Source organism: Phyllostomus discolor, chromosome 6 (genome assembly GCF_004126475.2).
Source record: "Phyllostomus discolor isolate MPI-MPIP mPhyDis1 chromosome 6, mPhyDis1.pri.v3, whole genome shotgun sequence".
Lineage (NCBI taxonomy): Eukaryota > Metazoa > Chordata > Mammalia > Chiroptera > Phyllostomidae > Phyllostomus > Phyllostomus discolor.
This window is the reverse complement of record NC_040908.2, coordinates 156294867-156317497: the sequence shown is the minus strand read 5'-3', so window position 1 is coordinate 156317497 and position 22631 is coordinate 156294867. Positions and strand designations below refer to the sequence as shown.

The following is a 22631-nucleotide window of genomic DNA, read 5'->3' as shown; positions in this document are numbered from 1 at the left end:
TGATTGTTCCTCATCACCCCTCACCCTGTGCTCTCAGAGGGCCCGCCCCGCTCTGCCCGAGGCCCCAGGGAGCCCTGTGCAGACTGGCCCCTCCGAGTCGGGCGGCACACTCACCATTGGTGTCTTGTACTTGTGGCTCACCACTTCTTTAATTTCAGGAACTAAAACCGGACGGGCAAGAGACAAAACAGAAAGTTCAAAACTAAGAGCGATGGTGCCACGCTCCCCCAGGCGGCAGCGCCTGGCACCAGGGTCCCCTTCCCCTCTGCGGCCTCTCCCAGTGGCTGCAGTGCAGGCTGTGACAGTGTCTGTCCAGCGCCCGCAGCATGAGAGGACACCTCCCGGACCCCGCGCTCCGAGGTCAGCGGGAGCTCCCCGCACTTCTATGGGGGCAGGTCAGCCTTTCACCAGTCTGGCCGCTGCTGCCATCTGGCCCGAGACGTACAGGCGGGGGCTCCCGATCTGGGCTGGGAGGACAGCGGTCTAGCCTGTGCCTCACCTGCTGAAACGCCCGAGAACTCACCCTTGACCAACCTGAAACTTGGGCTCCCTGTCTCCCCCACCCCCGCTCCCCCGCCCCTGCGCAGAGGGTCCTGAGGCTGGAGGAAGACGTGGCACGCCACCACACCCACCAGGCGTGTGCGTCTCCTCCCCTGCGTGGCAGGAGAGGCCCAGGCCTGCCTGCCCGTGTGAGGGAGAGCGTCAGAGGGCTCTGGAGCAGACACACGGAGCGGAAGAGACAGGCGAGTACAGCACCCGGGAGGAGGGGACAGGGAGCATCAGGCAAACACACACATGTCCACAGCCCGAGTGCAGGACTAGGAGGCAGCCCCGCCCCAGCCATGCGGGGGCTCTGCTTGGCCAGAGGGAGGAGTGAGGCCCCCGGGCTCCGCCGTCATCACGGCCCCTGGAGGTGGGAGGAGGGGGCACAAACCTCCCCCGGGGGCCGGAAAGGTAGCATGAGAGTTGGCCACACCTCCTTCGGACCCTGGGAGGCAAATTCTCGGGGACCCGGGTTCACAGGGAATAAACTCATCAAAGGTGGAGCAAGAAGCCCAGGTCCTCTCCTGAGTCGGAAGATTCCCCCAAATCTCTCTCTGGCAGGAGAGAGAGGGGAAAAAACTCAGGACCAACGAGCCAGCGCGCAGGGGGCAGGAGGCTGGGGATGCAGGGGATGGGGAGAGAAAGGAGGAGACGACGTGTGAGTGAGCAGCCGGGTGGGTGGAAGGGGGTCCGCCCCACCCGCTGCAGGGCTCAGGGCAGTGGGCGGGGGAGAGGCAGCACCAGCCGAGCGAAGTCACTTTACCTGCTGGAGGACGAAGGTTTTCATAGCAGCGATGGGGGCACAGAAGAATGAAGCACAGACACAGCAGGAACTCAAAGCCCCAGGGCGAGAACCCACTACACTGCCCGTGGTGCTCGGCTCCCGGGAGGCCGGCTCCCAGCTACGACCAACCGCCAGTCTGCCTCTGAGGCCGCCAGGCCGCCTGCCCTCTACAGTGAGTCTGCGCCGCTCCTCTAGCACAGGGGCTCCTCGGCCCCGGGGCGCCCAGCGTCCCCCGGGCCACCAGGGGGGCATGGCAGGCGACAGGAGCAGAGCAGAGCATGGGGACTGCCCGTCGGCTCTGCCCCAGCACTTTCTGACCGACCGACCGGCCGGACGAGGGAGCGTGGCGCTAGTTCAGTGGGACCGGATGGTGCCACCCCCGAGCTGCTGCGGCCCTGTCTGGGGCCACTTGCTCCTCTGCGACCCGCTCCCTGGCCCATGTCTCTCTTTCCTGGCTCCCCTTCCCTCCTCTCGGGTTCCCTCTTCTTCCCTAGCACTCCGGCCCCTCCAGGCCTCTCTGCAGTGGTCCTCTCTGCCTCTAGTCCCTCCTCTGGAGCTCCGAGGTTTGAGTTACTGCCGTGTGAGTCCAGACCTAAGAGCAAAATAGTGTAATTACCAAATTCCTCCAGGACAAAGACTCCTCGGACTGTATTGCACTTTTTAATGTGATTCAGCTCTATGAAAACCTGCAAGAGAGGGAGGGAGGGTGGGGTAAGGCCTGGAGGCTCCCCGTCGCCCCGTGACGCCCGCTCTCCCAGCTCTAGCCCCGCCCACACACGGAAAGCCTACTTCCCAAAGGGAGGACAGGAGAATCCACACACACGCAACTCAAAGCGCTAAGAAGCGAAGAAGGCAGAAAGGGCATGTACCTTCCGCTCCTGGCCGGAGGAGAAAGCATGGGAGAGAAATGAAGGCGTTAGTTGTAAAGGCCACACCCAACCCGAAGGCCCCTCTGCTGGCTCGGGCTGCCCGCCTGTGCCCTGTGTCCAGGGCGGCGTTTGAGGGACACTGTGTCCCGGGGGTCCCCCCGCTCGGCCCATCAGCTCTCTACCCTTCCATGCATCCTCCTCCGGCGCAGAGGGCTGGCACGGGCGCAAAGCTCCCCTCGGACTGTCCTTGGGGCGGACGCGGCGCTATCTTCCTTGAACCAGGATCCAGGCTCTCCCGAGAAGCACGCGGTGATGGAAACAACGGCTACCACTCATGAGCACCTACTAGGAGTTCTACAGACACTGTTTGCGGCCCTTCTGTCTCTGGGGCCCAGCGGGGGGCGCTGTCCTCACTTTGTAGGTGGGAGGCCGAGGACCGGGAGGTTTATCTGCCCGTGAATCACGGAGTTGGGCCCCGAGTTCAAGTCAGTCCCGACTCCGAAGACTGCGCTTTCCCCACGGGCGAGCCTGACTGCACGAGCCCCTTGGAGGGTCCCGGCTCCCTCAACTCCGACAGGCGGTTGTGGGGCGGCAGGTGGACCCCCGGCCCTCATCTCATTGTCAGTCAGGGTGTGGTTTGCCCTCTCTGTGGGGGCTCTCTCAGGGCAAAGCCTTAGGTTCCAGCCCAGGCCCGTAAGGGCTCTGTAACAGCGCGGCGTGAGGTCCGCCCATAGGGGCTGCAGACCGAGGGTGGGAGCCGGAAGAGGGCGCCTGGGTGCTCACGAGACCTTGTGTTCAGAAAGGGAGGCAGCAGGGGAGGCCAGGCACTACGGTGTGGTAAGAAGCCTGCTCCCCAGGAAGTGCCAGCACCTTCGTGGTCCAGAAAAGTATGCAGGTAAACCCCTCTTCGGGCTGTGTATACTGTTACAAGTATGCTGTTGGAAATGCTAATGTTACCATAGTAAATATGCTACTGGAAGTACACGGCCAAGAAGCCCGGGCAGCTGGTACCCGGCACAGCAGAGCTGCCGGCCAGATTCCTGGAGGAGCACTGAGGCGGCCAGTGGAGGGGAGGCACGAGTCCGGGGGTTCTCCCCCGCCCCCACCCCGAGGGTCTGCTGCCTGGCGGGGCTGCGGCGCTTCACACACTCTGCTAGGGCTCGGGCTGGAGCCTTGGGAGGGGAACCGGTGTGTCGGGACGGGCGGGGAAGGCACTTGGGTGAGCAGTCAGAACTAGGAGCGGACCTGGGAGGGAGCGCTGGCCTCAAAGGAAAGAGCTTAGGCGTCCACGGAGAGGAAAAGTAACATTGAGTTAAACCACCAAGAGAAAGAAAAATGTCAGCTCCTACTGTGGAGTCACCGTGAGGGGAAGATGTCTCCCGAAGTGTGCCCCGTCAAAAGAAGGGGCGTGGGCCGGTGGAGCGGGGACAGAGTGGGGGGCACACGTGGAGGAGGGAAAAGAGTGGGAAGAAGAATCAGCCGGAGAAAAAAGCAACCACACACTCCAGATGGGACAGACACAAGCTATTCACACATCCGCACACACGCGCGTGCAAACTTCACGCACACACAAGATCAGCTGGTCTAGACTCTCCAAGCGGGACCGCCAAGCAAAAGCACAACCCCGCCCCCCAACAGGGAAGGCAGACGCTGCGAAGAAGGGCCGAGGGCGACGCTCCCACTCACACGGCGCCTCCCAGTCTAACCTGTGCCCGGGCGCCCGCTAACCTCCCCGCCGCACCTTCGAGGTGCCTGTGAGCGTCACTGTGCCCCTCTGGTTCCTCTCTCCGCTCCAGCTGCTCCAGCTGCTCCCGCCCTCCCCCTGGCCTCAGAGGCCCTCTCCCGCTCCCTGGGAAAGCACCGGGGACCTCGACACTGACCCTTATTGCAGATGGAACAACAGGGCTAGGAAGTCTTGAGCTGCCACTTGCACCTACCTGGCTGTGCATGAACTTGAGATTGATCCCTTCTAGGGTGACCTGCAGCAAGCCGCCCTCGCCGGTCTTCATGTCTTGCACAGGGAACTCGCCGCCTAGTTCAGGCCCTGGGGGGACGGAGGAGGTCATCAGCCAACTGGGGGGTGGGGACCCCCAGCCCTTGCCAGGGCTCCCACACTCCCGGGGACCGATGGGAACACATGGAAGGCACGCGCTCGGCGAGCTCTCCTCACCGGGTTTGATGCTTTGCTGCCGGGCGGCGGCGCGCTCCATGCTGTCCTTCACACAGTAGTACAGCTCCCGGCACTGCGGCACACACATGGGAGAGAGCGGCCCGTCACCCCGCCTTCCGGAGCCCCGCCCTCCCCTCCTCGAAAGCTACTGAGGGCCTGGGCCGGTACCCGGGCTTAGCGACAGCGCCGCGTGCCCCACTCAACAGCCACGGGCAACGGTGGGGCCCCAGACACGGATTCTGGAGTTTTAACTTCCACACACGAAACCCGACACTTGGCCCCCAGCGCCCGTCCCCCGACTCAAGGGGAGCCCGTGGCACCTTCTTCGTGTAGAACTTGTTGAGCTGGGTCTCGGAGCCGTTCCTGCGCCACAGGCACAGCACCTTGGTCTTGGGGCAGTAGGTCATGTTGATGAGCTTCTCGTACCACCAGCGCTCGTACACCGTGCCGATGTGGCTGCGCAGCACCACGCAGTCGTCGCACACCTGCGGGGGCGCACACGGCGGCTCAGCGGCCCGGCTCGAGAGCCTCCGGCTACCCCGCCACACTGCACTGTCGGCAGTGCCGGGTCTGCGGCCTCCACGCGCTCGGGCTCTCGGACTCAGGCTCGCAGCCAAGCTCAGACGGCGGTGCGAGCAAGGAAGTGCTGGGAAGTGCTGACTTCTGTCCACGGGAGGGTTTATGGGAAGAGAAGAGTCACTGGGAGGAACCTGTGAGCGGGGAGGGGGCTCACTCTTCACACCCATGGGTGTGCATCGGCTCTCGCGTGCTCTGGGTTCACACTACTCAGAGGACAGCTCCTGCCTGCGCCTCGCAGCCTCAGCAGTCGCCTCTGTCCACGAGCACGAGGCAGGGGGTCACGGCAGGCGCCACCAGGGAGGAAAAAAATGGATTGGAAAACATGTTTCTAATCCTGGCTCGGCCTTGTTCTTGAGAAATCTTTAAAAAAATTAATTACACAAGTGGCATATGGACAATACTTATTGCCAAAAAGTTATACAATGCAGAGTGCTCTAAAGGAAAAAGCAAAGTCCTCCTTCACGTTCTCCTGCTCAGCAGGCACCCCCAGGCGAGGTGTCCGTTCAGTGGGACACGTGGCAGCACAGCGGCCTGGAGCACAGGGCAAGGCCAGACTGCCCGGGGTGAGAGTCCACGGTCCCCTTCCTCGGCCGTGCCACCTGGGGAAAGTTACCCTGTGTCTACCTTTCCTCCTGTGCAAGAACTTTGCAGAGTTCTGGTGAAGGTTAAATAAGTTAATGTGCATAAACCGCTTAGAACAAAGTCAGGCACATAGAAAGTACCCTAGTGTCAGCTGCTATAACAATATTATGATACAAGAAATATTGATTGAGGACTTCTGGTCAAGATGGTGGCACAGGTAAGCACGGCTCGGCTCTTTTCACAACCACATCGAAACTACAACTAAAATACAGAACAACCCTCACTCAGAACCGTCAGAAATCGAGTTGAAGGGAAGTCTGACAACCACGGAATTAAAGAAATCACATCCACCCAGACTTCTAGGAGGGGCGCAAACACAGAACGGGCTGGTCCCTCACCCAGGCGTGGTGAATAAAAATTCAGGAGGGATATCTTGGGAGTGAGAAGTCCCAGACCCACACCAGGCCCCCCAGCCCAGGGTTCCAGTGCCAGGAAGATAAGTTCTTACTTCTGGCTGCAAAAACCAGAGGGGACTGAGTTGGTGGAAGAAACTGCTGGAGCCCCAAGCAGTTCCTCTTAAAGACCCCACACACGGACTCACTGACTCAGAATCACTCCCTCCGAGCTCCAGCACCAGGGCAGCAGCTTGGAAGGCACAAGCGGTAGGTAGTCAGGGAGAGACTGAAGTGTTTGGCATCAAGGTGAGTGAAAGCTGGTGTCCCTTTCCTGGACCCTCGCCAACAGAGCCAGTGGGCTGGTGCTATATCTGAGACTCCATCAATCTGGCTAGCACTGTTTGACCCACTGGGAGATCCCCGGAGACTTCGCTTCACCCAATCTACGGGCCCACCCAAGCTGCTTTTCCATATGAATGGCTTGTCTTGGCTCTTGCTACACAACTTCCTAAATCCTATCAAATAAGCCACTGGCTGGCCTCAGTGAGCCCCAGGCCAGGTACTAGCAGCATTCTCAGATTGCTTTATAACTCAGGAAGGGTGGCCCCAGGCAAAACACAGGTGGGGGCTGACCTTGGTCTGAACCACCTGGGAAACCCCAGGGACAGTACACCCAGTGGACAGCCACAGACCATACTGGAGCACCACCACCCTGCCCCTGCACAGCTGATCCTCCACGGAAGGCAGAGATTGGTGGTAAGAGGGCACAGTCAGTCCTGGCAGCTGACTGGCCTGGGTAAATCCCTCCACTGACCTACCAGCAGCAACCAAGGCTCAACTACAAGAGGAGGGTGTACTAAGCCCACCTCGAGTGTGCACTTCAAGTACCCAGCTTGGGTGAGAGGGGAGGCTGTACCACAGGACACCTACTACGCTAGCCCACACTACCAAGACATGGAGTCAAAGCAGCTCTACCTAATACATAGAAACAAACATAGGGAGGCTGCCAAAATGAGGAGACAAAAAAACATGGCCCAGATGAAAGAACAGAACACAACTCCAGAAAAAGAGCTAAATGAAATGGAGACAAACAATCTATCAGATGCAAAGTTCAAAACACTGGTTATAAGGATGCTCAAGGAACTTAGTGAGGACCTCAACAGCATAAAAAAGATCCAGTCAGAAATGAAGTATACATTAATTGAAATAAATAACAATTTATAGGGCAACAACAGTAGAATGGATAAAGCCAAGAATCAAATCACTAATTTGTAATATAAAGAAGCAAAAAGCAACCACACAGAACAACAGGAAGAAAAAATAATTCCAAAAAATGATAATATAATCAGCCTGGGATAACTTCAAGAAGTCCAACATTTGTCTCATAGGGGTGCCAGAAGAGGAAGAGAAAGAGCAAAAAATTGGAAACCTATTTGAAAAAATAATGAAAAGGGTTGAGGTAGGGTTTCTAAACATAATAATAATAACAAAAGAAAATTTGCCTAATTTGGTGAAGGAAATAGACATGCAAGTCCAGGAAGCACAAAGAGTCCCAAACAAGATGGATGCAGAGAGGCCCACTCCAAGACACATCATAATTAAAGTGTCAAAGGTTAAAGATAAAGAGCGAATCTTAACATCAGCAAGAGTAAAGAAGTTAGTTACCTACAAGAGAGTTCCCATAAGACTATCAGCTGATTTCTCAAAAGAAACTTTGCAGGCTAGGAGGGATTGGAAAGCAATATTCAGAGTCGTGAAAAGCAGGGACCTACAGCCAAGATTGCTCTATGCAGCAAAGATATCATTTAGAATCGAAGGGTAGACAAAGAGCTTCCTAGACAAGAAAAAAACTAAAGGAGTTCATCACCACCAAACCATTATTATATGAAATGGTAAAGGCACTTATTTAAGAAAAAGATCAAAACTATGAACAATAAAATGGCAAGAATACATACCTATTAACAATTGAACCTAGAAAAACAAACTAAGCAAACAAGAAGAACGCAGACAAAGCATTGGGTACAGAGAACGTTCTGATGGTTCCCCGATGGGAGGAGAGTGCGGGGGAATGGGTGAAGGGGGGGGGATTAAGAAGTACAAACAGGCAGTCACAGAACAGCCATGGGGATGTCAAGTATGGTACAAGAAATGCAGTAGCCAAAGGAGTTACACACACGACCCACAGACATGAACAAGGGTGGGGGGATTGCCTGAGGGAGTGGGGGTTGCTGGGTGGAGGGGGGCAAAGGGGGAAAAATCAAGACAACTGGAATAGCATAATCATTAAAATATAATTAAAAAAATAAATATCACCATTATCATGATGACTGGTATCATTGAACTTTTTCCAGACCTGTCTTCTAAGTCCCTGACCTCCCTCCGTCTGGACATCTCCCAGGCAGACCTCGAACTCCTCATGTCTAAATCTCAACTCGACATCTCTGGGGCAGGTCCTCCTTCTGAGTCCCCTGCTGAGCAAATGGCGTCACCACCCAGCCAGGTGCCCAAGCCAGAACGAGGCGCCACGCAAGGCTCCTTCCTCGCGCTCCATCTCCACCACCGAGCCCCATTCCAGTCTACCCCAAATACCCCTGGGATGCTCTTCCACACCCCCTGCCAGCCGTTCACCCCAGAGGTCGCTTCTGAGGGGTCCTCCACGACTCCCAGACCCTCTGCTATGTATTCCCGTGACACCCGCCTTGAACTTCTCTCACAGTGCTCATCGTGCTTTATGACACCGCCTGTGTAATGACCTGGCTTCCCCAGTGGTTTGCCCACCCTGTATGGGCAATAGAAGGCTCATCTCCCTTATTCGCTGCTGCACCCCCAAGTCCAGCAGACGGCCAACCACATGCTGTATGCTCCATAATTGTGACGCAAATAAATACAGGTACAAAGTAGCTGGATGAGAACTAGAAGCCTGGGTTAGCCCCTTACTCTCTGAAGAACATCACCGGAAGGAGAGAGGGAGGCATTTGGGAGAACGCTCGATTTCCAGCCTAGGGAGATGACGGTAATAACATGTCATGCCCACCGAGGCCGCCGGTGTGGGTGTAAACTGGTTGGCTTTGGGTTGGCTACTGGGCAGAATCTATCGAAATTTTAAATGTATAGAAGTTTGGTTCAGAAATTTCACGCTAAGAATCTGTTCTATAGAAATTCTTCCACGAGTATGCAGAGATATATGTTCAAGGATATTCAATGAAGCACTGTTTTAAAAATGGTGGAGGAGATAAGTTAAATTACGGTACATCCATTTAACACATAATGAAAAAATATAGTAGTTAAAAAAAACAAATTATATAATAATATTTGTAGTTTGGTACCACTTTTGTAAACACTAAAACAAAATTCCATATCAGCTCTATTTATACAAATATGCATTTTTTTTTTAATCTGGAAGGATTCACACCAAACTAGCAAGTGATTACCTCTGAGACATGGCAGGGAGTCATAAGACTGGAAGGAAGCAAAGGGAGACTTTTCCTTTTTACTTTATTTACTTCTCTATGGTTTGAAACTTTTAAAACATAAACTGTCTCACTTTTGCAATAAGAATGCAGTGCGGGGAGGTAGAAGAGGGTAAAGGGGGTCAAATGCATGGTAGCGAAAGGAACCTACCCTTGGGTGGGGAGCACACTAGAGAGTGCACAGATATCAAGTCATGATGCTGCACCCCTGAAATCGATATGATATCATCGACCAGGGCTACCGCCTTAAATTTCATTTTTAAAGAAGGCAACAAAGATGACTTTTTAAAGCCTTTGCAAACTGCTCTCCAACTGAGCACGTGCTGGATAGCCTCGAAGCAGCCAGCTGAGGACAGAGGGAGCGAGGCACGCCGCTGCGGGGAGGCGGCCTTTCACGGAGGGACGCCTGCGGGGCGACGGAGCCATCCCCACGCCAGGGGCTCCGTCCGAGGGTCCCCTGTGCAGTGGTGACAGTGAGTCCTGTACTTCAGGGAATCTTCTCCCAGAGATGTATTTTTTAAAAGGGAAAGGAAAGGGCAAGAATCACTTGTCACCGTTGCTGCGGCGCAGCTGTCCAGGGCTGGCACACGGCTCTGAGGGACGCCGGGCCGGATTCTAACACGTCACAGTGACGTGGAAATGACTCTCTTCTCGGTCACATCATCGGCGTTTCTGCTTCGGAGCAGACCCACTGCCCCGGGTTTGATAAACCGTGTGTTTAAAAAGCTGGGAATGTGCAAGCCAAATTCAACCTAGCCTAAAGGAAATAGAAGACTTACAAAGATGACTTAATTTTGCTACCTTATATAGGTGGTGTACTTGGTGCCTACCATTACTTAGAAGAGATCCATTTTAGAATTAAACACACAGAAATGAAGCAAACACGGCCATTTCCTTTATAACCCTAGAGTAAGAAAGAGCTTTTCTAACTATAACTCAAAATCCAGAAGCTATAAGAGAAACAACGGATCAACTACATAAAAATTAAAAAATTCTACGTGGCAAAAACATCACAAGCAGGGTCAGAAGACTACTGAGGAACTCTCCGGCGGCGAGACCAGGCTGCCCACGGCTGAGCCCCCGACCACGAGGGCAGAGACAGCCACGCGAGGCGACAGGAACCGTGCAGCGCCATCCAGAAGTGCTCCTGCCAAGATATTCGATCTAGAACTGTTCGAACCTCTTGAGACATCAGAAATCCAAGTGACAGAGGAACATGTTGAGCCAGTCAGCAAAAAATCTACACGGAGATACTCCACAGGGAAAATTTCTAAAAAAAAAAAATACTGGCCAAATGGGAGGGGGCCTATTACATGTTAGGAAGTAATTCAGAGTCCTATCAGCCAAGTTATAAAAGCATCTTCCCTTTGACCCAGCAATCCCACTTCTGAAGATTCTTAGACAAACCTGCCCAGGTATGAAAGGAAGCAGGCGTAGCATCATTCACGGCAGACTACGAGCAACGGCAAAAATGTGGAAGGAAACCAAGGGTCAGTGCACCCTGACCGGTTAAATGAACTAGGGTTCAGCCACACAGCGGGACCCTGTGCCGCTGTGAAAAGAGTAAGAAACTCTTTCTTTACTGATTCTGAGCATCTCCAGGATGTGTAATGAAAAAAGCAAGGTACAGGTCAGTGGACATGACGTGCTAAGAAAGGAGAAATGTAAGAATTTATGTTCACATTTTATTGTGTTTGCATTAAAAAAAAACTGGAAGATACAAAAGAAACCAATAAAAGTGGTTATCTACAAGAGGAAGGGGCGAGGTGGATGGGGACGAGAATGACAGCAAGAAGTCCCAACGTATATGTCACTTTATGTTGTTCCGACTGAAGGACAGTGTGACTGTACCACCTGTTACATAAATACAAGTATATTCAAAAGGAACGATGGGGAACAATCTATTCTGTTATTTGCATAAGAGCCCGACAACTTAATGATAAACGGACCATGAGGATGAATGAGACAAGTGGGAAAGTCTCCCAGCATCAGTTCTAGGGGTTCCTTGTGACTCTCCAATGTCCCTCGGGGCCCCCAGCCTGAGCCAGCACCTACCTCCATGAAAAAGAGGTCTCCGTTCGTGTCTGTCCCCGCATGCACCACAAAGGTCTGCTTCTTCATGTGCCGGCTGCCACTGGACCGGATGGAGAGATCACGGCCGTTCTGAGGAAAGAGAGCTCTTTCAGGGACACACACACACCCCTGCCACAGAGCACTCCGGGCCACACGTCCCCCCCCCCCACGTCAGCAACTGAACCCCCACCAGCGTTCTTCGCCCCTGCTGTCTCCTGGCCGCCCGCCACCAGGGAGGGGCTCTCAAACAGTTTGGCCTTGGCGCTCCTAGGCTCCTTACAATCACGGACGACCCCCGAAGGCTTATGTTTGTGTGTGTCACATTTACAGATATCCACCACAGTAGAGAGTAAAACAGAAAATTGTAAATGTTTGCTAATTCACTTAGAATATTAACTACTCATTAATAAACCCACTGCATAGTAATATAAAACATGGTTCTGGTAAAATAACTGTATTTCTCCAAGCGAAAAAAAATAAAAAAGAATGGCACTGTGTTACATTTCTGCAAATCTCTTTAAAGTCTGGCTTAATAAAAAAGTAGCTGGGTTCTCACAACTGCTTCTGCATTCAGTCTCTTGAGCTACACTGCTTTGGTTGGGGCTGACAGAGAAAACGTGGCCCCACCGATATGTATTTAGAAAGGGGAGGAGTGTTTTGATAGCCTTTGCAGACAAACATGCAAATTCTTCGCTGATACTACACCAAAATTCAAGAAGCAGTGGCTTCCAAAAGTTAGCTGCAATGTGGGGTCTGCAAACACATCAGTGAACATTTTGTACTCTGCTACATAAAATCCATTTTTCTGCCTTACAATGTGAGTGGCTCTTTTGCCCACACTTGAATGTGTGACACCACATGCTAGTCATTGGCAAAATACTGCTTCACCAAGCCACGCGGCTCTTCTCAATGCTGACACATGACATGTCGAAGAGTCGCAGTTACTAACGGCATCATCCATCACACCAGAGAAGCCTCTAAACACCAGGAAGCTCCTGAATAACCAGGTGTGTTGGCCACCCGTCTGGGTAACGCAATGTCGCGCGGACAGCGCTGCCAGGGCACCTCGCAGCCCGAGCCATCACAGCTGCTCTTCCGTGCAGCGGCCGGCCCAGTTTCGGTTAGCCGCAGAAATGCTCGTGTGTATCTCTCATTTTGTCACACAGAACATCACAGGGGTGTATAATCAAGGGTCAGATTTACTAAAAGTAATGATTTCAACTGCTTCATCAAGGACATTCATAAGTGAAACTGAGGTATTTTTGGCTTTTTGTTTTTTTAAAGATTGCATTTATTTTTAGAGAGAGAGGAGGGAGGGAGGGAGAAAGGCAGGGAGAGAAACATTGATGTGTGAGGACACACTGACCGGCTGGCCCTTCCACACCCCCAACCAGGGGCTGGCCCACAGCCCAGGCATGTGCCTCGACCAGGAACCGAACCAGCGACCCTTCAGCCCTCAGACTGATGCTCAGTCTACTGAGCCACACCAGTCAGGGCAATGTTTTTTGTTTTTTTTTTTTTGTAATAAGAGAAGGTTTATCTAGATGGTCAAGGAGGTACATGAAGCGGGTTGTAGAAGGAGCAGGCTCAGGAAACAAGTTACAGCAGCAAAAGAAGGGCCCTGGGAGCCCAGGAGAGAGAGGGTAAAGGTAAGGCACCTGGGGGACGGAGAGGGGCCGGGGGGGGGGGGGAGGCGCTCCAGGGAGGGAGAGCCCTGAAACTGAGTTGTTTTGTTTCTGTTTCACTGAGAACAAGGGAGGTGAGGACTACAAGGGTCACTAGTGTGGTTTGGTGTCACAGCCTTCGCTGTGTTAAGGCACCAGTGGTTTCACCCGCCATCAGGGCAAAGGTCAACAGAGAAAAAGGGCAAACAGCGTTTTAGTAGTGTTAGGAAAATGCCTTTCACCTCGCGGAGCCTCAGGGGCGCACAGACCCCACGCCGAACGGCTGTGCCAGCACCGCGTCAGGGCACAGAGTCCCACCACAGCAGGGCGAAGGCCGCATCCAGAGTAAGGGCCCCCTCTCCAGAACGGAGGACTTGGAACACACACAGGCCTAGAACTGGCCAGTGGGGAGGCCTCTGCCGCAGGCCACGAGGCCCAGGCCCGGGGAGGCTGGCAGTGCAGCGGGAGGGAGCCCAAGAACGGCCGAGCCTCGCTTACCAGGTTTGCCAGCTGGTCCAGCACTTCGTTGATCTGCTGGCTGTGCACAAGCCCGATGTGGGACTTGCCCATGAGGCGCCGCACCTTCTTCCGGATGTCGTTCTTGTTGACCTGGGAGTCAAGTGAGGACCGGAATAAGGGACCTGCCCTCCTCTCCACACAGGTACAGGGAGGGTCCAAGCAAGCTTCCCACTGTCCGAGAGAGGCGTATTTCTAAAAGGCCGTATCGCTAAATACGAGAGATGACACTCCACTCGGTGTTCTGCCGGGAAAACCCTGGTTCTGTCTCTAGCGATGTCCGTAGAGAAGGGCTCTTGGAGCAGCTCTGGTTTAAGTGACTGGGGCCGAAGGGGACACGTCCTCCCTAGCCCCAGCCCATACCATAGCACTCACACCCAAAAGGGGCCCTAAGAGCCCCTGGGGTTCCTCGAGTGTAATTCACAATGACTTAGAGTAGTAACACTGTGTACTCACTTATAGCCAAGACGCCACAAAGATCAGCACCCTTTTCCCACCAGAGTGACCCAGAACCCCCGGGTCCGACACAGTAGGGCCGAACTCAACCGAGTAGTAGAGCCTCCCCACAGAAAACGAGATGGGCCAGGAGGGCCGGCCTGTTGGGCATTCTCTGTATTTGATCAACTAACCCCTTCACAGCTCGAGAGCCTGGGACAGCAGGAGGAGGAGGAACCCAGGGGCTCACTGTCAGGACGCTCTCTTCCTCCCATACCTCCCTTTCGGAGCAGAACTCTTCTACTTGGTCACATACTCTTCCCAAAGCCAGAAAAACCAGGTGCAGGCAGGACAAACTAGAACCTACCATTACTTTTTTATAGGCAGCTCTTTTTAGATCTACGGAAAATTCTAAGATAAAGGGCTAAAACGTGAATTCCGAGCATCCTTTCTAAACTGTTTAGGATCTGCTGCTCAAAAACATTTTTTAAAATTCACTGTATTCTGTGAGAAGCGCTATGGGAATCCTGAAGCCACTCAGCCGAGGAAGCCCATTGAAAATTCAGAATGAACAGACGGTGCGGGACCATCAATCGCCTTTACGACATTTCCCAGTACGACAGCCTGGCAGCCTCAGATAAATGGGTCACGTGGGAGCAGCAAAGAGGCTTCAGGCTCCCAGTCAGAAAGGGAGCTTCTCAGCCACCCCAGCATTTAGGTGACAGGAGTAAGCCTTGTCCTTCCAGCATCAGGAGTAGCTGGGCATCAGCAACACGGACACTACCTTCATCAGCAGCATGTAGGAGATGAGGTTGTGCAAAAGCGTGGCCAGCAAACGGTCTTCGTCATCCTCGAGGCGCTTCCGGTCATGCTCCCCCAGGGACAGGTACCTACGCAGGGGACCGGGGACGAGTCAGCCCTCCGGAGGGAAGAACTACCTGGGAAAGGGACGAATTCTTGCCCAAGGATTTCCTAAGCCTCGTACCTGTCTATCATTTCCTGGGGACCCTGGTCCATACCCATCCCTTCTCTCTCCAACATCACGGCATCCAGGAACGCGTCTTCCCAGAACTGCATTTGGTCCCATAAAGTAGAACGCTCTTTGCCTGTGTAGAGTAGAGTTTTTTAGGGGCTTGTGTGACCTATAAAGAATATAGCTGGCAACCAAAACAGAGTACACTCCAGATCAAAGGAAATCACTACAAATTCCAAGGCAAAGGAAACCCAAGCCTCTCCACCCCGGGTGCACAGCCCAGCTGCCTCGGAGGGAGGCCCGGCCCCTCCCAAGGCGGAGAGGGACGAACGCAGCACACAGAGAAAGGTGGTTACTTATAGAAAAGGTCTCCATAGCAGCATCCTCTAACTGGTCCCACATCGATCCTTTGTCCCTTCCTGCCAGTTTGTGAGCAGGAAGGACCGTGGTAGCAAGAAAGGAAAGAAAGGAAGACAGAAAGACAGAGGCTATGGATTAATACCAAAATCCAGTCTCTTTTTAGAAAGTTTTCACCCACTGTTCCTTCCAGACCTGGTAAGCCACCTGCTGCAGACATAAAAAATGCTTCCTAACATCGGCACTGAGATCGGCACAAAGCCAAGCAGCTCCTTGCTCAGTCTGCCCTCTTCCCTGGCTGAGCCCAGCTTTCCTCCAGTGCCAGGGCCCGTCCCGGTCTGTTTCTCACCTAGGAGGCCCTCGTAGAGATAGACACGCTGGCTCACGTCTTCGGAACTGCGCACCGGGCTGCCCGCCAGCTTCTCCTTTACGCTCGGCTTCAAGCTGTGGGCTTTACCCTACGGAGAAGAGGTAACAGGTCAGCCACCCAAGGTACCCATGAACGGGGGCAAAGAAAACCAAGCAGCTCACGAAGAGACTCACACACCTGGCGCCACCACTAACAACATGCACTCCAGGTGCCCTGCTTTTGCTACTCCACTGGCCTCAAGGATCTGACCAGAAAGTCAATCTGATAACCCTTCTTTCCATTACTGGCTCCTAAAATGTACACTCAAGCTTTCATTCTGACTTGTCTTTACTCTTTAGTCTCTGTAAGGCTCTGCTCTACAAATAAAAAAAAATTAGGCCAGTTCTCTGCGTCAGCATGCGGCAGTGGGAAGAATGCTGCATTTGCCCTGCCTCCTACCCGCTGTGTGAGCTTAGGCATGAAACTTAGCTTCTCTGAGTCTCATTCTCCACCTAAGAAAAGGAAGGTTGTAATACTCACCTCATAGAACCAGTACGGGAATTACAGCAGAAAGTACGTTTATAGCACTTAACGGTGCCTGGCACACAGCTGGTATTTAATAATTGTTCATTTCCTCTTTCCTACCACCTCAGATATCTGCCCCTTAGAAATATTACTAACTTTTATCTGCCACTCCTGCAATATTAGGCTTTTATTCATTCAAGAAAGATTTTTAACTGCTCAGAGGCAGGCTTCACGTCCTCTTCACGAAGCATACAACAGCATAAGCAGAGAAGCAGCTGATCGCAGGCTATTAGCAATATTTAATTAGTGAGTCTAAAAGCCAGTCTCCTGGTTCGCAGCCCAGTTCTCTGTTCAATGGATCATACTGACTTAATGTCATTTATTTCCTGCTAAGCCAGCCTTTTTTGAGCCCAGAAATCAGGTAATTGCTCTCAGCAACTCAATGGCACAAAGAGCCCTTGCCGACCTGCACAGGACAAGTAAGAATCTGTCCCAGGGAGGCAGGTGCCAGGAAAGACGGCACGCAGCTGAAGGGCTTCTTGCAAGACCGCCGTTTCGTAATATCCGTCTTAAGCTCCAGGTTGGAAGTGCACTCGAAGGACTTACACACTCTTATTTCAATGGCCTGCTTCCACTCAGGAAGAGTTAAGGCCGTGAACCTGAAGGCTCTGCTGACTCCCGGTCCTACTCCTTATGCTCCCTCTGGGATGTCACCTGCTGTATTAGAAACCCATATGCAGGAAACCCTGGGAGTGGAGATGATCACCAGTACTGAATAACTGATTTCACTTAAACTTCATCTCCACCCTCTCCACAGACCAGAGATAAGGACCTGTGGGCTCCTGTAGAGAAAATCCACCCTCAGCTCTGTCTGATCAAGAGGCAAGTGCATCCGAGTGCTTAGCTCCGCTGCCTGAAGTGGCACGTGTACACTGAGAAGCCACGTGTCTAACGGCAAGGACTAAAAGAATTAACTTAACTCCAGCCGATCGCTGGCTTGCTGTGGGATCTAGGGCAAGTTCTTCTTTTCCTAAGGCTTTGCTCCCCTTTCCTGTCGGAAGAGGTTAGTCAGAGAAAGGTAGGAGGGATGCCCCCAAACACCCAGAATTATGCTCTGGAGGGTGGGCCCCTTGTAGTACAGACTTCCCCTGCTAGGTGAGTGTCCTAGGAACCCCTCTCTATCTGCACCAATAAGCATTGTTGTGAGAGGCTGTGTTCAGTTTCAGTGATTTTTTTTTGAAGTCTCTTTCAACACGTTTGCCCATTCCATGACGGGTGACTTATGAGTGCACCTGCCCACACCACGCTGAGTGTTCAGCAGTTTTTGACCAGAAACGGCATGACCCCATGCCCCACCCTCCTTATTTACCCCATCTCACCCTGAGTGACTTTCTGTTTCCCCGGATGAAAAAAGTCCTTAAAAGGGAAACATTTTGCTGATGTGGAGGAGGTGATATAAAAAAAACAGCTGAAGCGTTAAAAGGAAGCAAAATCAATGAGCTCAAAAACAGCTTTGGGCAGTGGAAAAAACGTCTCAATGGGTGTACTGCACCAAACGGAGAGGACTCTGAAGGTGACTGGAGTGTAAACATGTGAGAATAGGTACACGGTTTTTTTTATAAATAAATTCCAGGATTTTTGGGTCCCCCCTCACACTGAATTGCAAATTTCTCGAGAGTGAAAATCATGCCTTATTCATCTGTTTTTTCAGTACGGAAACTGGCATTTAGTAAATCACTTAAGGGATGTTTACTAGCGAACAGAAATTTCAAATAACTGTTAGGAATATACTAAAAGAAATGTTATTTTTAGGCGCTACATAAATAGAGCAGTGGCCAGAATAAACTAGGTACAGCCACAGAAATAGGTAGTCTGGTGCTAACTGAGAGCTGTAACCAACCTGACATTGGCACGAAGGCACCCTCACACCTATTTTAAACATGGGGGTCATTGCTACGTTGCGTTCCAGGCCCTTAGCTGACTGGGTGGAGAGCCTAACTCATCAATGATTCAGGAGAGGGTTCTGAAAGCCCCAGATCATGGAGTCCAGTGACTCTCAAAACATCCTTAAGAGCCCCGGCTGATGTGGCTCAGTGGATTGAGTGCTGGCTTGCAAACGGAAAGGCCGCCAGTTTGATTCCATCAGGGCACATGCCTGGGTTGCAGGCCAGGTCCCCACTTAGGGGCATGCGACAGGCAACTGATTGACATATCTCACACATTGATATTTTGCTCTCTCTCTCTCTTTCTCCCTCCCTTCCCCTCACTCTAAATAAAATCTTAAAAAAAAAATCCTTAAGAGCCCTGGCTGGTGTGGTTCAGTGGATTGAGCGCCGGCCTGTGAACCAAAGGGTCACCAGTTTGATTCCCAGTCAGGGCACAGGCCTGGGTGGTAAGCCTGGTCCCCAGTAGGGGGCATGTGAGAGGCAATCACACACTGATGTTTCTCTCCTTCTCTTTCTCCCTTCCTTTCCTCCTCTCTAAAAATAAATAAATACACATATTTTAAAAAGCCTTAAGAAACATTTTCCTTAAAGGCGAATATGTGAGCTGATCCATTCCTTACTTCTTTTCATTCTAATTGCTTCCTTACTTTTCATTCTTTTCCAGCCCCGCCCATTAAAAAACACTCTCCTTTTGTTCGCAAACAGGGCTTACAAAGATGGCGCTGGTGGCGGAGTTGGTCTCGATTTCACTGTCGGACAAAGTGCCCCGAGAGCTCATCAGGTGGGCGCTCCCCTCGCCACCCGGCCCATCGCCGGCGTTGCTGCTCAGGTCGCTGTCCGCTCCTAGGGTCTCTCCGGAACTATTACTCACCTGCAGGGAGAAAGGTAGTGAGGGACCCCCCCAGGGAAGGGTCCCGGACAGGCTAGTTGTGAGAGCTGTCTGCTGCCACAGAAAAGGATCACATTTCAAAGGTGTGCCAGCGCCTCTGGAAGTACCTTTTTACAGGATGAGGAGGAGCCCTAGGTGAAACCTCGGGTCTGATCCCGTGTACAATGACCTAAGATGGGCCAGCGTCTCCGCCAGGAGAGCCGAGCTGGCGGGGGACTAAGCGCAGCCTCCGGGGAGGAAGCAGGCCCCTCTGAACCGCCCCCAGGAGGGCAGTGTGGTGCTCCCCTACCACGGTGCTAACTTCGGAATCCTGACTGGAGCTTCGGACCATGACCGCCGGACTTGCGCTGCTGACCGGGTCTGGGTCGGCCCTCTGAAACGAGACGTGGGCACTCAGACACGCCAGGGCAGGCGTCCGGTTTCTGTGTATCCCCGGAAATACTGCGTGTTCTTCCTTCTCTCCATCCCCACCCTCCTAGTATCATTTTCCTCTGAATATAAAATACACATGACTTATATAATAATAATAATAATAATAATAATAACAATAAACACTAAAGAAATAGATGCTCACTGTAGAAAATACATGAAAGAACAAGGAAACAAAAATAAGCCATAAACTGACCGCTTACATTAATCACTCTTAAGTCTTTAGTGTGTTTCCTTTTGAGTCTTTTCTATATACATTTTAGAAATAAATTGGAATCATACTGTATATAGCTTTGCCAACATTTTCCCGTCACTGAAGTTTTAAAAATATAGTTAATATTGTATTATAGGGATATACATATTATACTTATTTCATTATTCCCCTATTATTGAATATTTATGTTGTTTCAAGGTTTCTTGTTGTTTTTTTTTAAACTCCCAGAAGCATTCCGAGATCACACACTTTAATGCTCACAATGATCAACAAGGCTGTCACAAACCTGGGAACCAGACGTCAGGCTCACACCACTGTCTGCGCTGACCTGGGACTTTTTCTCCTCTGTCTCACCAAGGTCAAGGGCGGGTCTGATCGCTTCAGGCCCTGAGTGGGGGAAGGCTGCTGTTACTCAGCGTGCCAGGCCAGGGCAGGCTGGGGAAGGGAGCGGGGAGCAGCCCCGCCTGGACCTAGGCCTGTGCCACGTGTCCCGGTCCCCTTTGCGGGGACTGCCCCCCCTCAGGCCCCCCTGAAAGAGGCAGTCTCCAGGCACCTTAAGAGCCAAGTGGGAAAAATCAGACCTGGTCTCAAGGGGTTCTGAAGCCATCTTCTCAGCCTGAGGAAAGCTGAGCCCGTTACCCTCAAACACAAAAGCTCCACGAACAAATGTCTAACCACACTCCACTGCACTCAGAGTCAGAGCTCCATTGGCACCTGAAACCCTCCAGGGCCTCAGGGCTCTCAGCGTGTCCCTGACAAACGCGTCTGAAGGGGCTGGGGAAGGAGGGGCCCAGTGAGAGAAAGATATGCCAGCCGTTTCCACGGACACCGCTCACCCCCACGGAACAACTTCCACAGCTGAGATAGAGGCCACTCCCCTTTCCCCCGCCCACCCACAATGATATGGCAGAAGGACAGAATGACAGAAAGCAAGAAAGCGTGCCTAGGCAAGCCACCAGAGAGAGTGGGGAAGCTACAGACTCAACACAGAGGGACAGCAACCATCTCTGCCAACTGTGCCCACAGGCCTTCTCACGGGTGAGGGAGATATCAGCCAATGGGGGCACTGAAATAGGCAAACGTTCTCCCCACCACCTCGGAAGCAATAGAGAACCAAGTTCTGAGGGATTTTACGCAGCAGACGCCTCCATCACAGCCTGATTGCTACGAGGGGAGGGGAAGAAGCAGCCTACAAGCCACATACCTAGGAGTCACATGCCACCTACCTGCTTTCATTCCAAATACCCCCCTAGAGCAAATTTGGGGTGGGGCTGCAGCCTGCCCCACTGGGCCTGGGGAGTTGGCAGGTATGGGAGACTTGGGAACAGGGCGGGGCATTGGTTCCTTACTCTGTTTTTCCATAGCTTTTTGGTTTTTCATTTCCTGGTGCTTGTTCCACAATTCTACCCCAGATGCAATGTAAGCAGGAGAGAAAGACAGAGAGAGTCAGAGACCGGTCAGGCAGACGAAATGGACACCCGCCCACCCAGGCTGGCTCTGTCTCGGCATGAGATTACACATCAAGAGACAAAAAGAGATCTTCCCTGGGGGAGGGATTAAAAACCAAGAGATCTAGTGCCTTCCTCCCAGCTAAGGAAATAAAGACCCCACATTTCTAACCTCAAGGCGGCAGGAAAAGCCCTGTAGGATGCTGGAGCCTGAAGAAGCTTTAATCGAGCTCCCTGATTTTGGCAAGACGAAACTGACCCTAAAGAGGCTGGAGCAGTCCCTGGAGATCATGTAACTTAGGACCGGTTTAAACTTCCTCCGCACCACACTCTCTGCCAAATGAGCTGGGCGAATGCAATTTTCAAAGATTCCAGATAAGGCGGACGGTCCCCGCAAGCAGCCAAAGGGCTTTCCGAAGCATGAGTGCAGATCGACCCGGTCCATGCGGCTGCCCACACCGGCAGTGGGCAGCCCCCCTTGTTGCTGCCAAGTGACCCAACCGCCCTCTGAGTCAGTGCCTGTCCTAGCACGAGGCCCTTTCTCAGCCAGACACCTGGCCACCCACTGGAGGTCACAGAGAACGTGAAATGTTGACAATGGCGTCCCTGAAGGGGTGAAGAAGGGAGACTAGCGACTGTTGCAATTCTTTTCCTGGAAGAACTGGAGCCAATGGCGTCCCCGAAGGGGTGAAGAAGGGAGACTAGCGACTGTTGCAATTCTTTTCCTGGAAGAACTGGAGCGCCCACTTAGTCCAGTCCCCTCTTTTCCCAGACGAGGAGAGACAGCCCCTGAGGGGGGAGTGGTGTGCCCAATGCCGCCCTCTCAGCTGAGGGCTGGGCCTTACTCTTCCGAGAATGTCCCTTCAGGCGGGAGAAAGGCAAGGTCGATTGCCTCTAGGATGCTATGTCGCTGGCTAGACAAGTGTAACGCCCCTAGAAAGGACACTGGTTCCTCGCTATCACTTATGAAAGCACAAAGCAATGGCTAACGGTCGTGGCAAAGGGGCACCAGTTAGAAGCATCCGGCCCAGGGACCTAGAACCAGAAAAATAAAGACACAACCTGGACGACTCAAGGCTGTGTAGGGAGCGAGTCAAGTGGAGGTGAACCCGGAGAGGTCTCCTCCTGCCTTCGTGGGAATGGGAAACACGAAATGTAAACAAGCGCTTGATCAGGTCCCGGAGGGAAAGTTTTAAAGAAAGGCTGACTCAGAAATCTACACCTGGAGGCCCAGAGCCCGGGGAAACGGGGCTGTGGGACACAGCCCAGAGGGGCACCGTTGAGAGCAGTGCAGTGGCTGCAGAGGAAACTGGCTGTGGAGACCCAGATGACCACCAGGCTACGGCCTGAAGGTGCGCCCTCTATAAGCTTCCCTAGAGCTTCCGGGAGCCCACGCCGCCTCACTGCTCTGCAAAGGAACC

General features: G+C 52.8%; 1 protein-coding gene across 50 annotated transcripts in view; it reads right to left on the bottom strand.

Moving 5' to 3' along the window:
• The window catches only part of MADD (MAP kinase activating death domain), a 40680-nt gene that overhangs the window by 841 nt on the left and 17208 nt on the right, over positions 1-22631 (bottom strand). For 6 of the 50 annotated variants that reach the window (XM_036029345.1, XM_036029346.1, XM_036029356.1 and 3 more), the window contains 16 exons: positions 21112-21165; positions 20049-20149; positions 19421-19492; positions 18943-19101; positions 15760-15868; positions 15410-15472; positions 15066-15186; positions 14865-14970; positions 13628-13738; positions 11448-11555; positions 4687-4851; positions 4367-4439; positions 4134-4240; positions 2197-2205; positions 1944-2013; positions 115-161 (listed from right to left, as the gene is read on the bottom strand). In XM_036029345.1, the coding sequence (XP_035885238.1) occupies positions 115-161; positions 1944-2013; positions 2197-2205; positions 4134-4240; positions 4367-4439; positions 4687-4851; positions 11448-11555; positions 13628-13738; positions 14865-14970; positions 15066-15186; positions 15410-15472; positions 15760-15868; positions 18943-19101; positions 19421-19492; positions 20049-20149; positions 21112-21165 (1475 nt within the window). Of the gene's footprint in view, positions 1-114; positions 162-1943; positions 2014-2196; positions 2206-4133; positions 4241-4366; positions 4440-4686; positions 4852-11447; positions 11556-13627; positions 13739-14864; positions 14971-15065; positions 15187-15409; positions 15473-15759; positions 15869-18942; positions 19102-19408; positions 19493-20048; positions 20150-21111; positions 21166-22631 lie in introns of all 50 variants that reach the window. The other 44 variants (XM_028515173.2, XM_028515179.2, XM_028515187.2 and 41 more) reach the window with 15 other exon arrangements.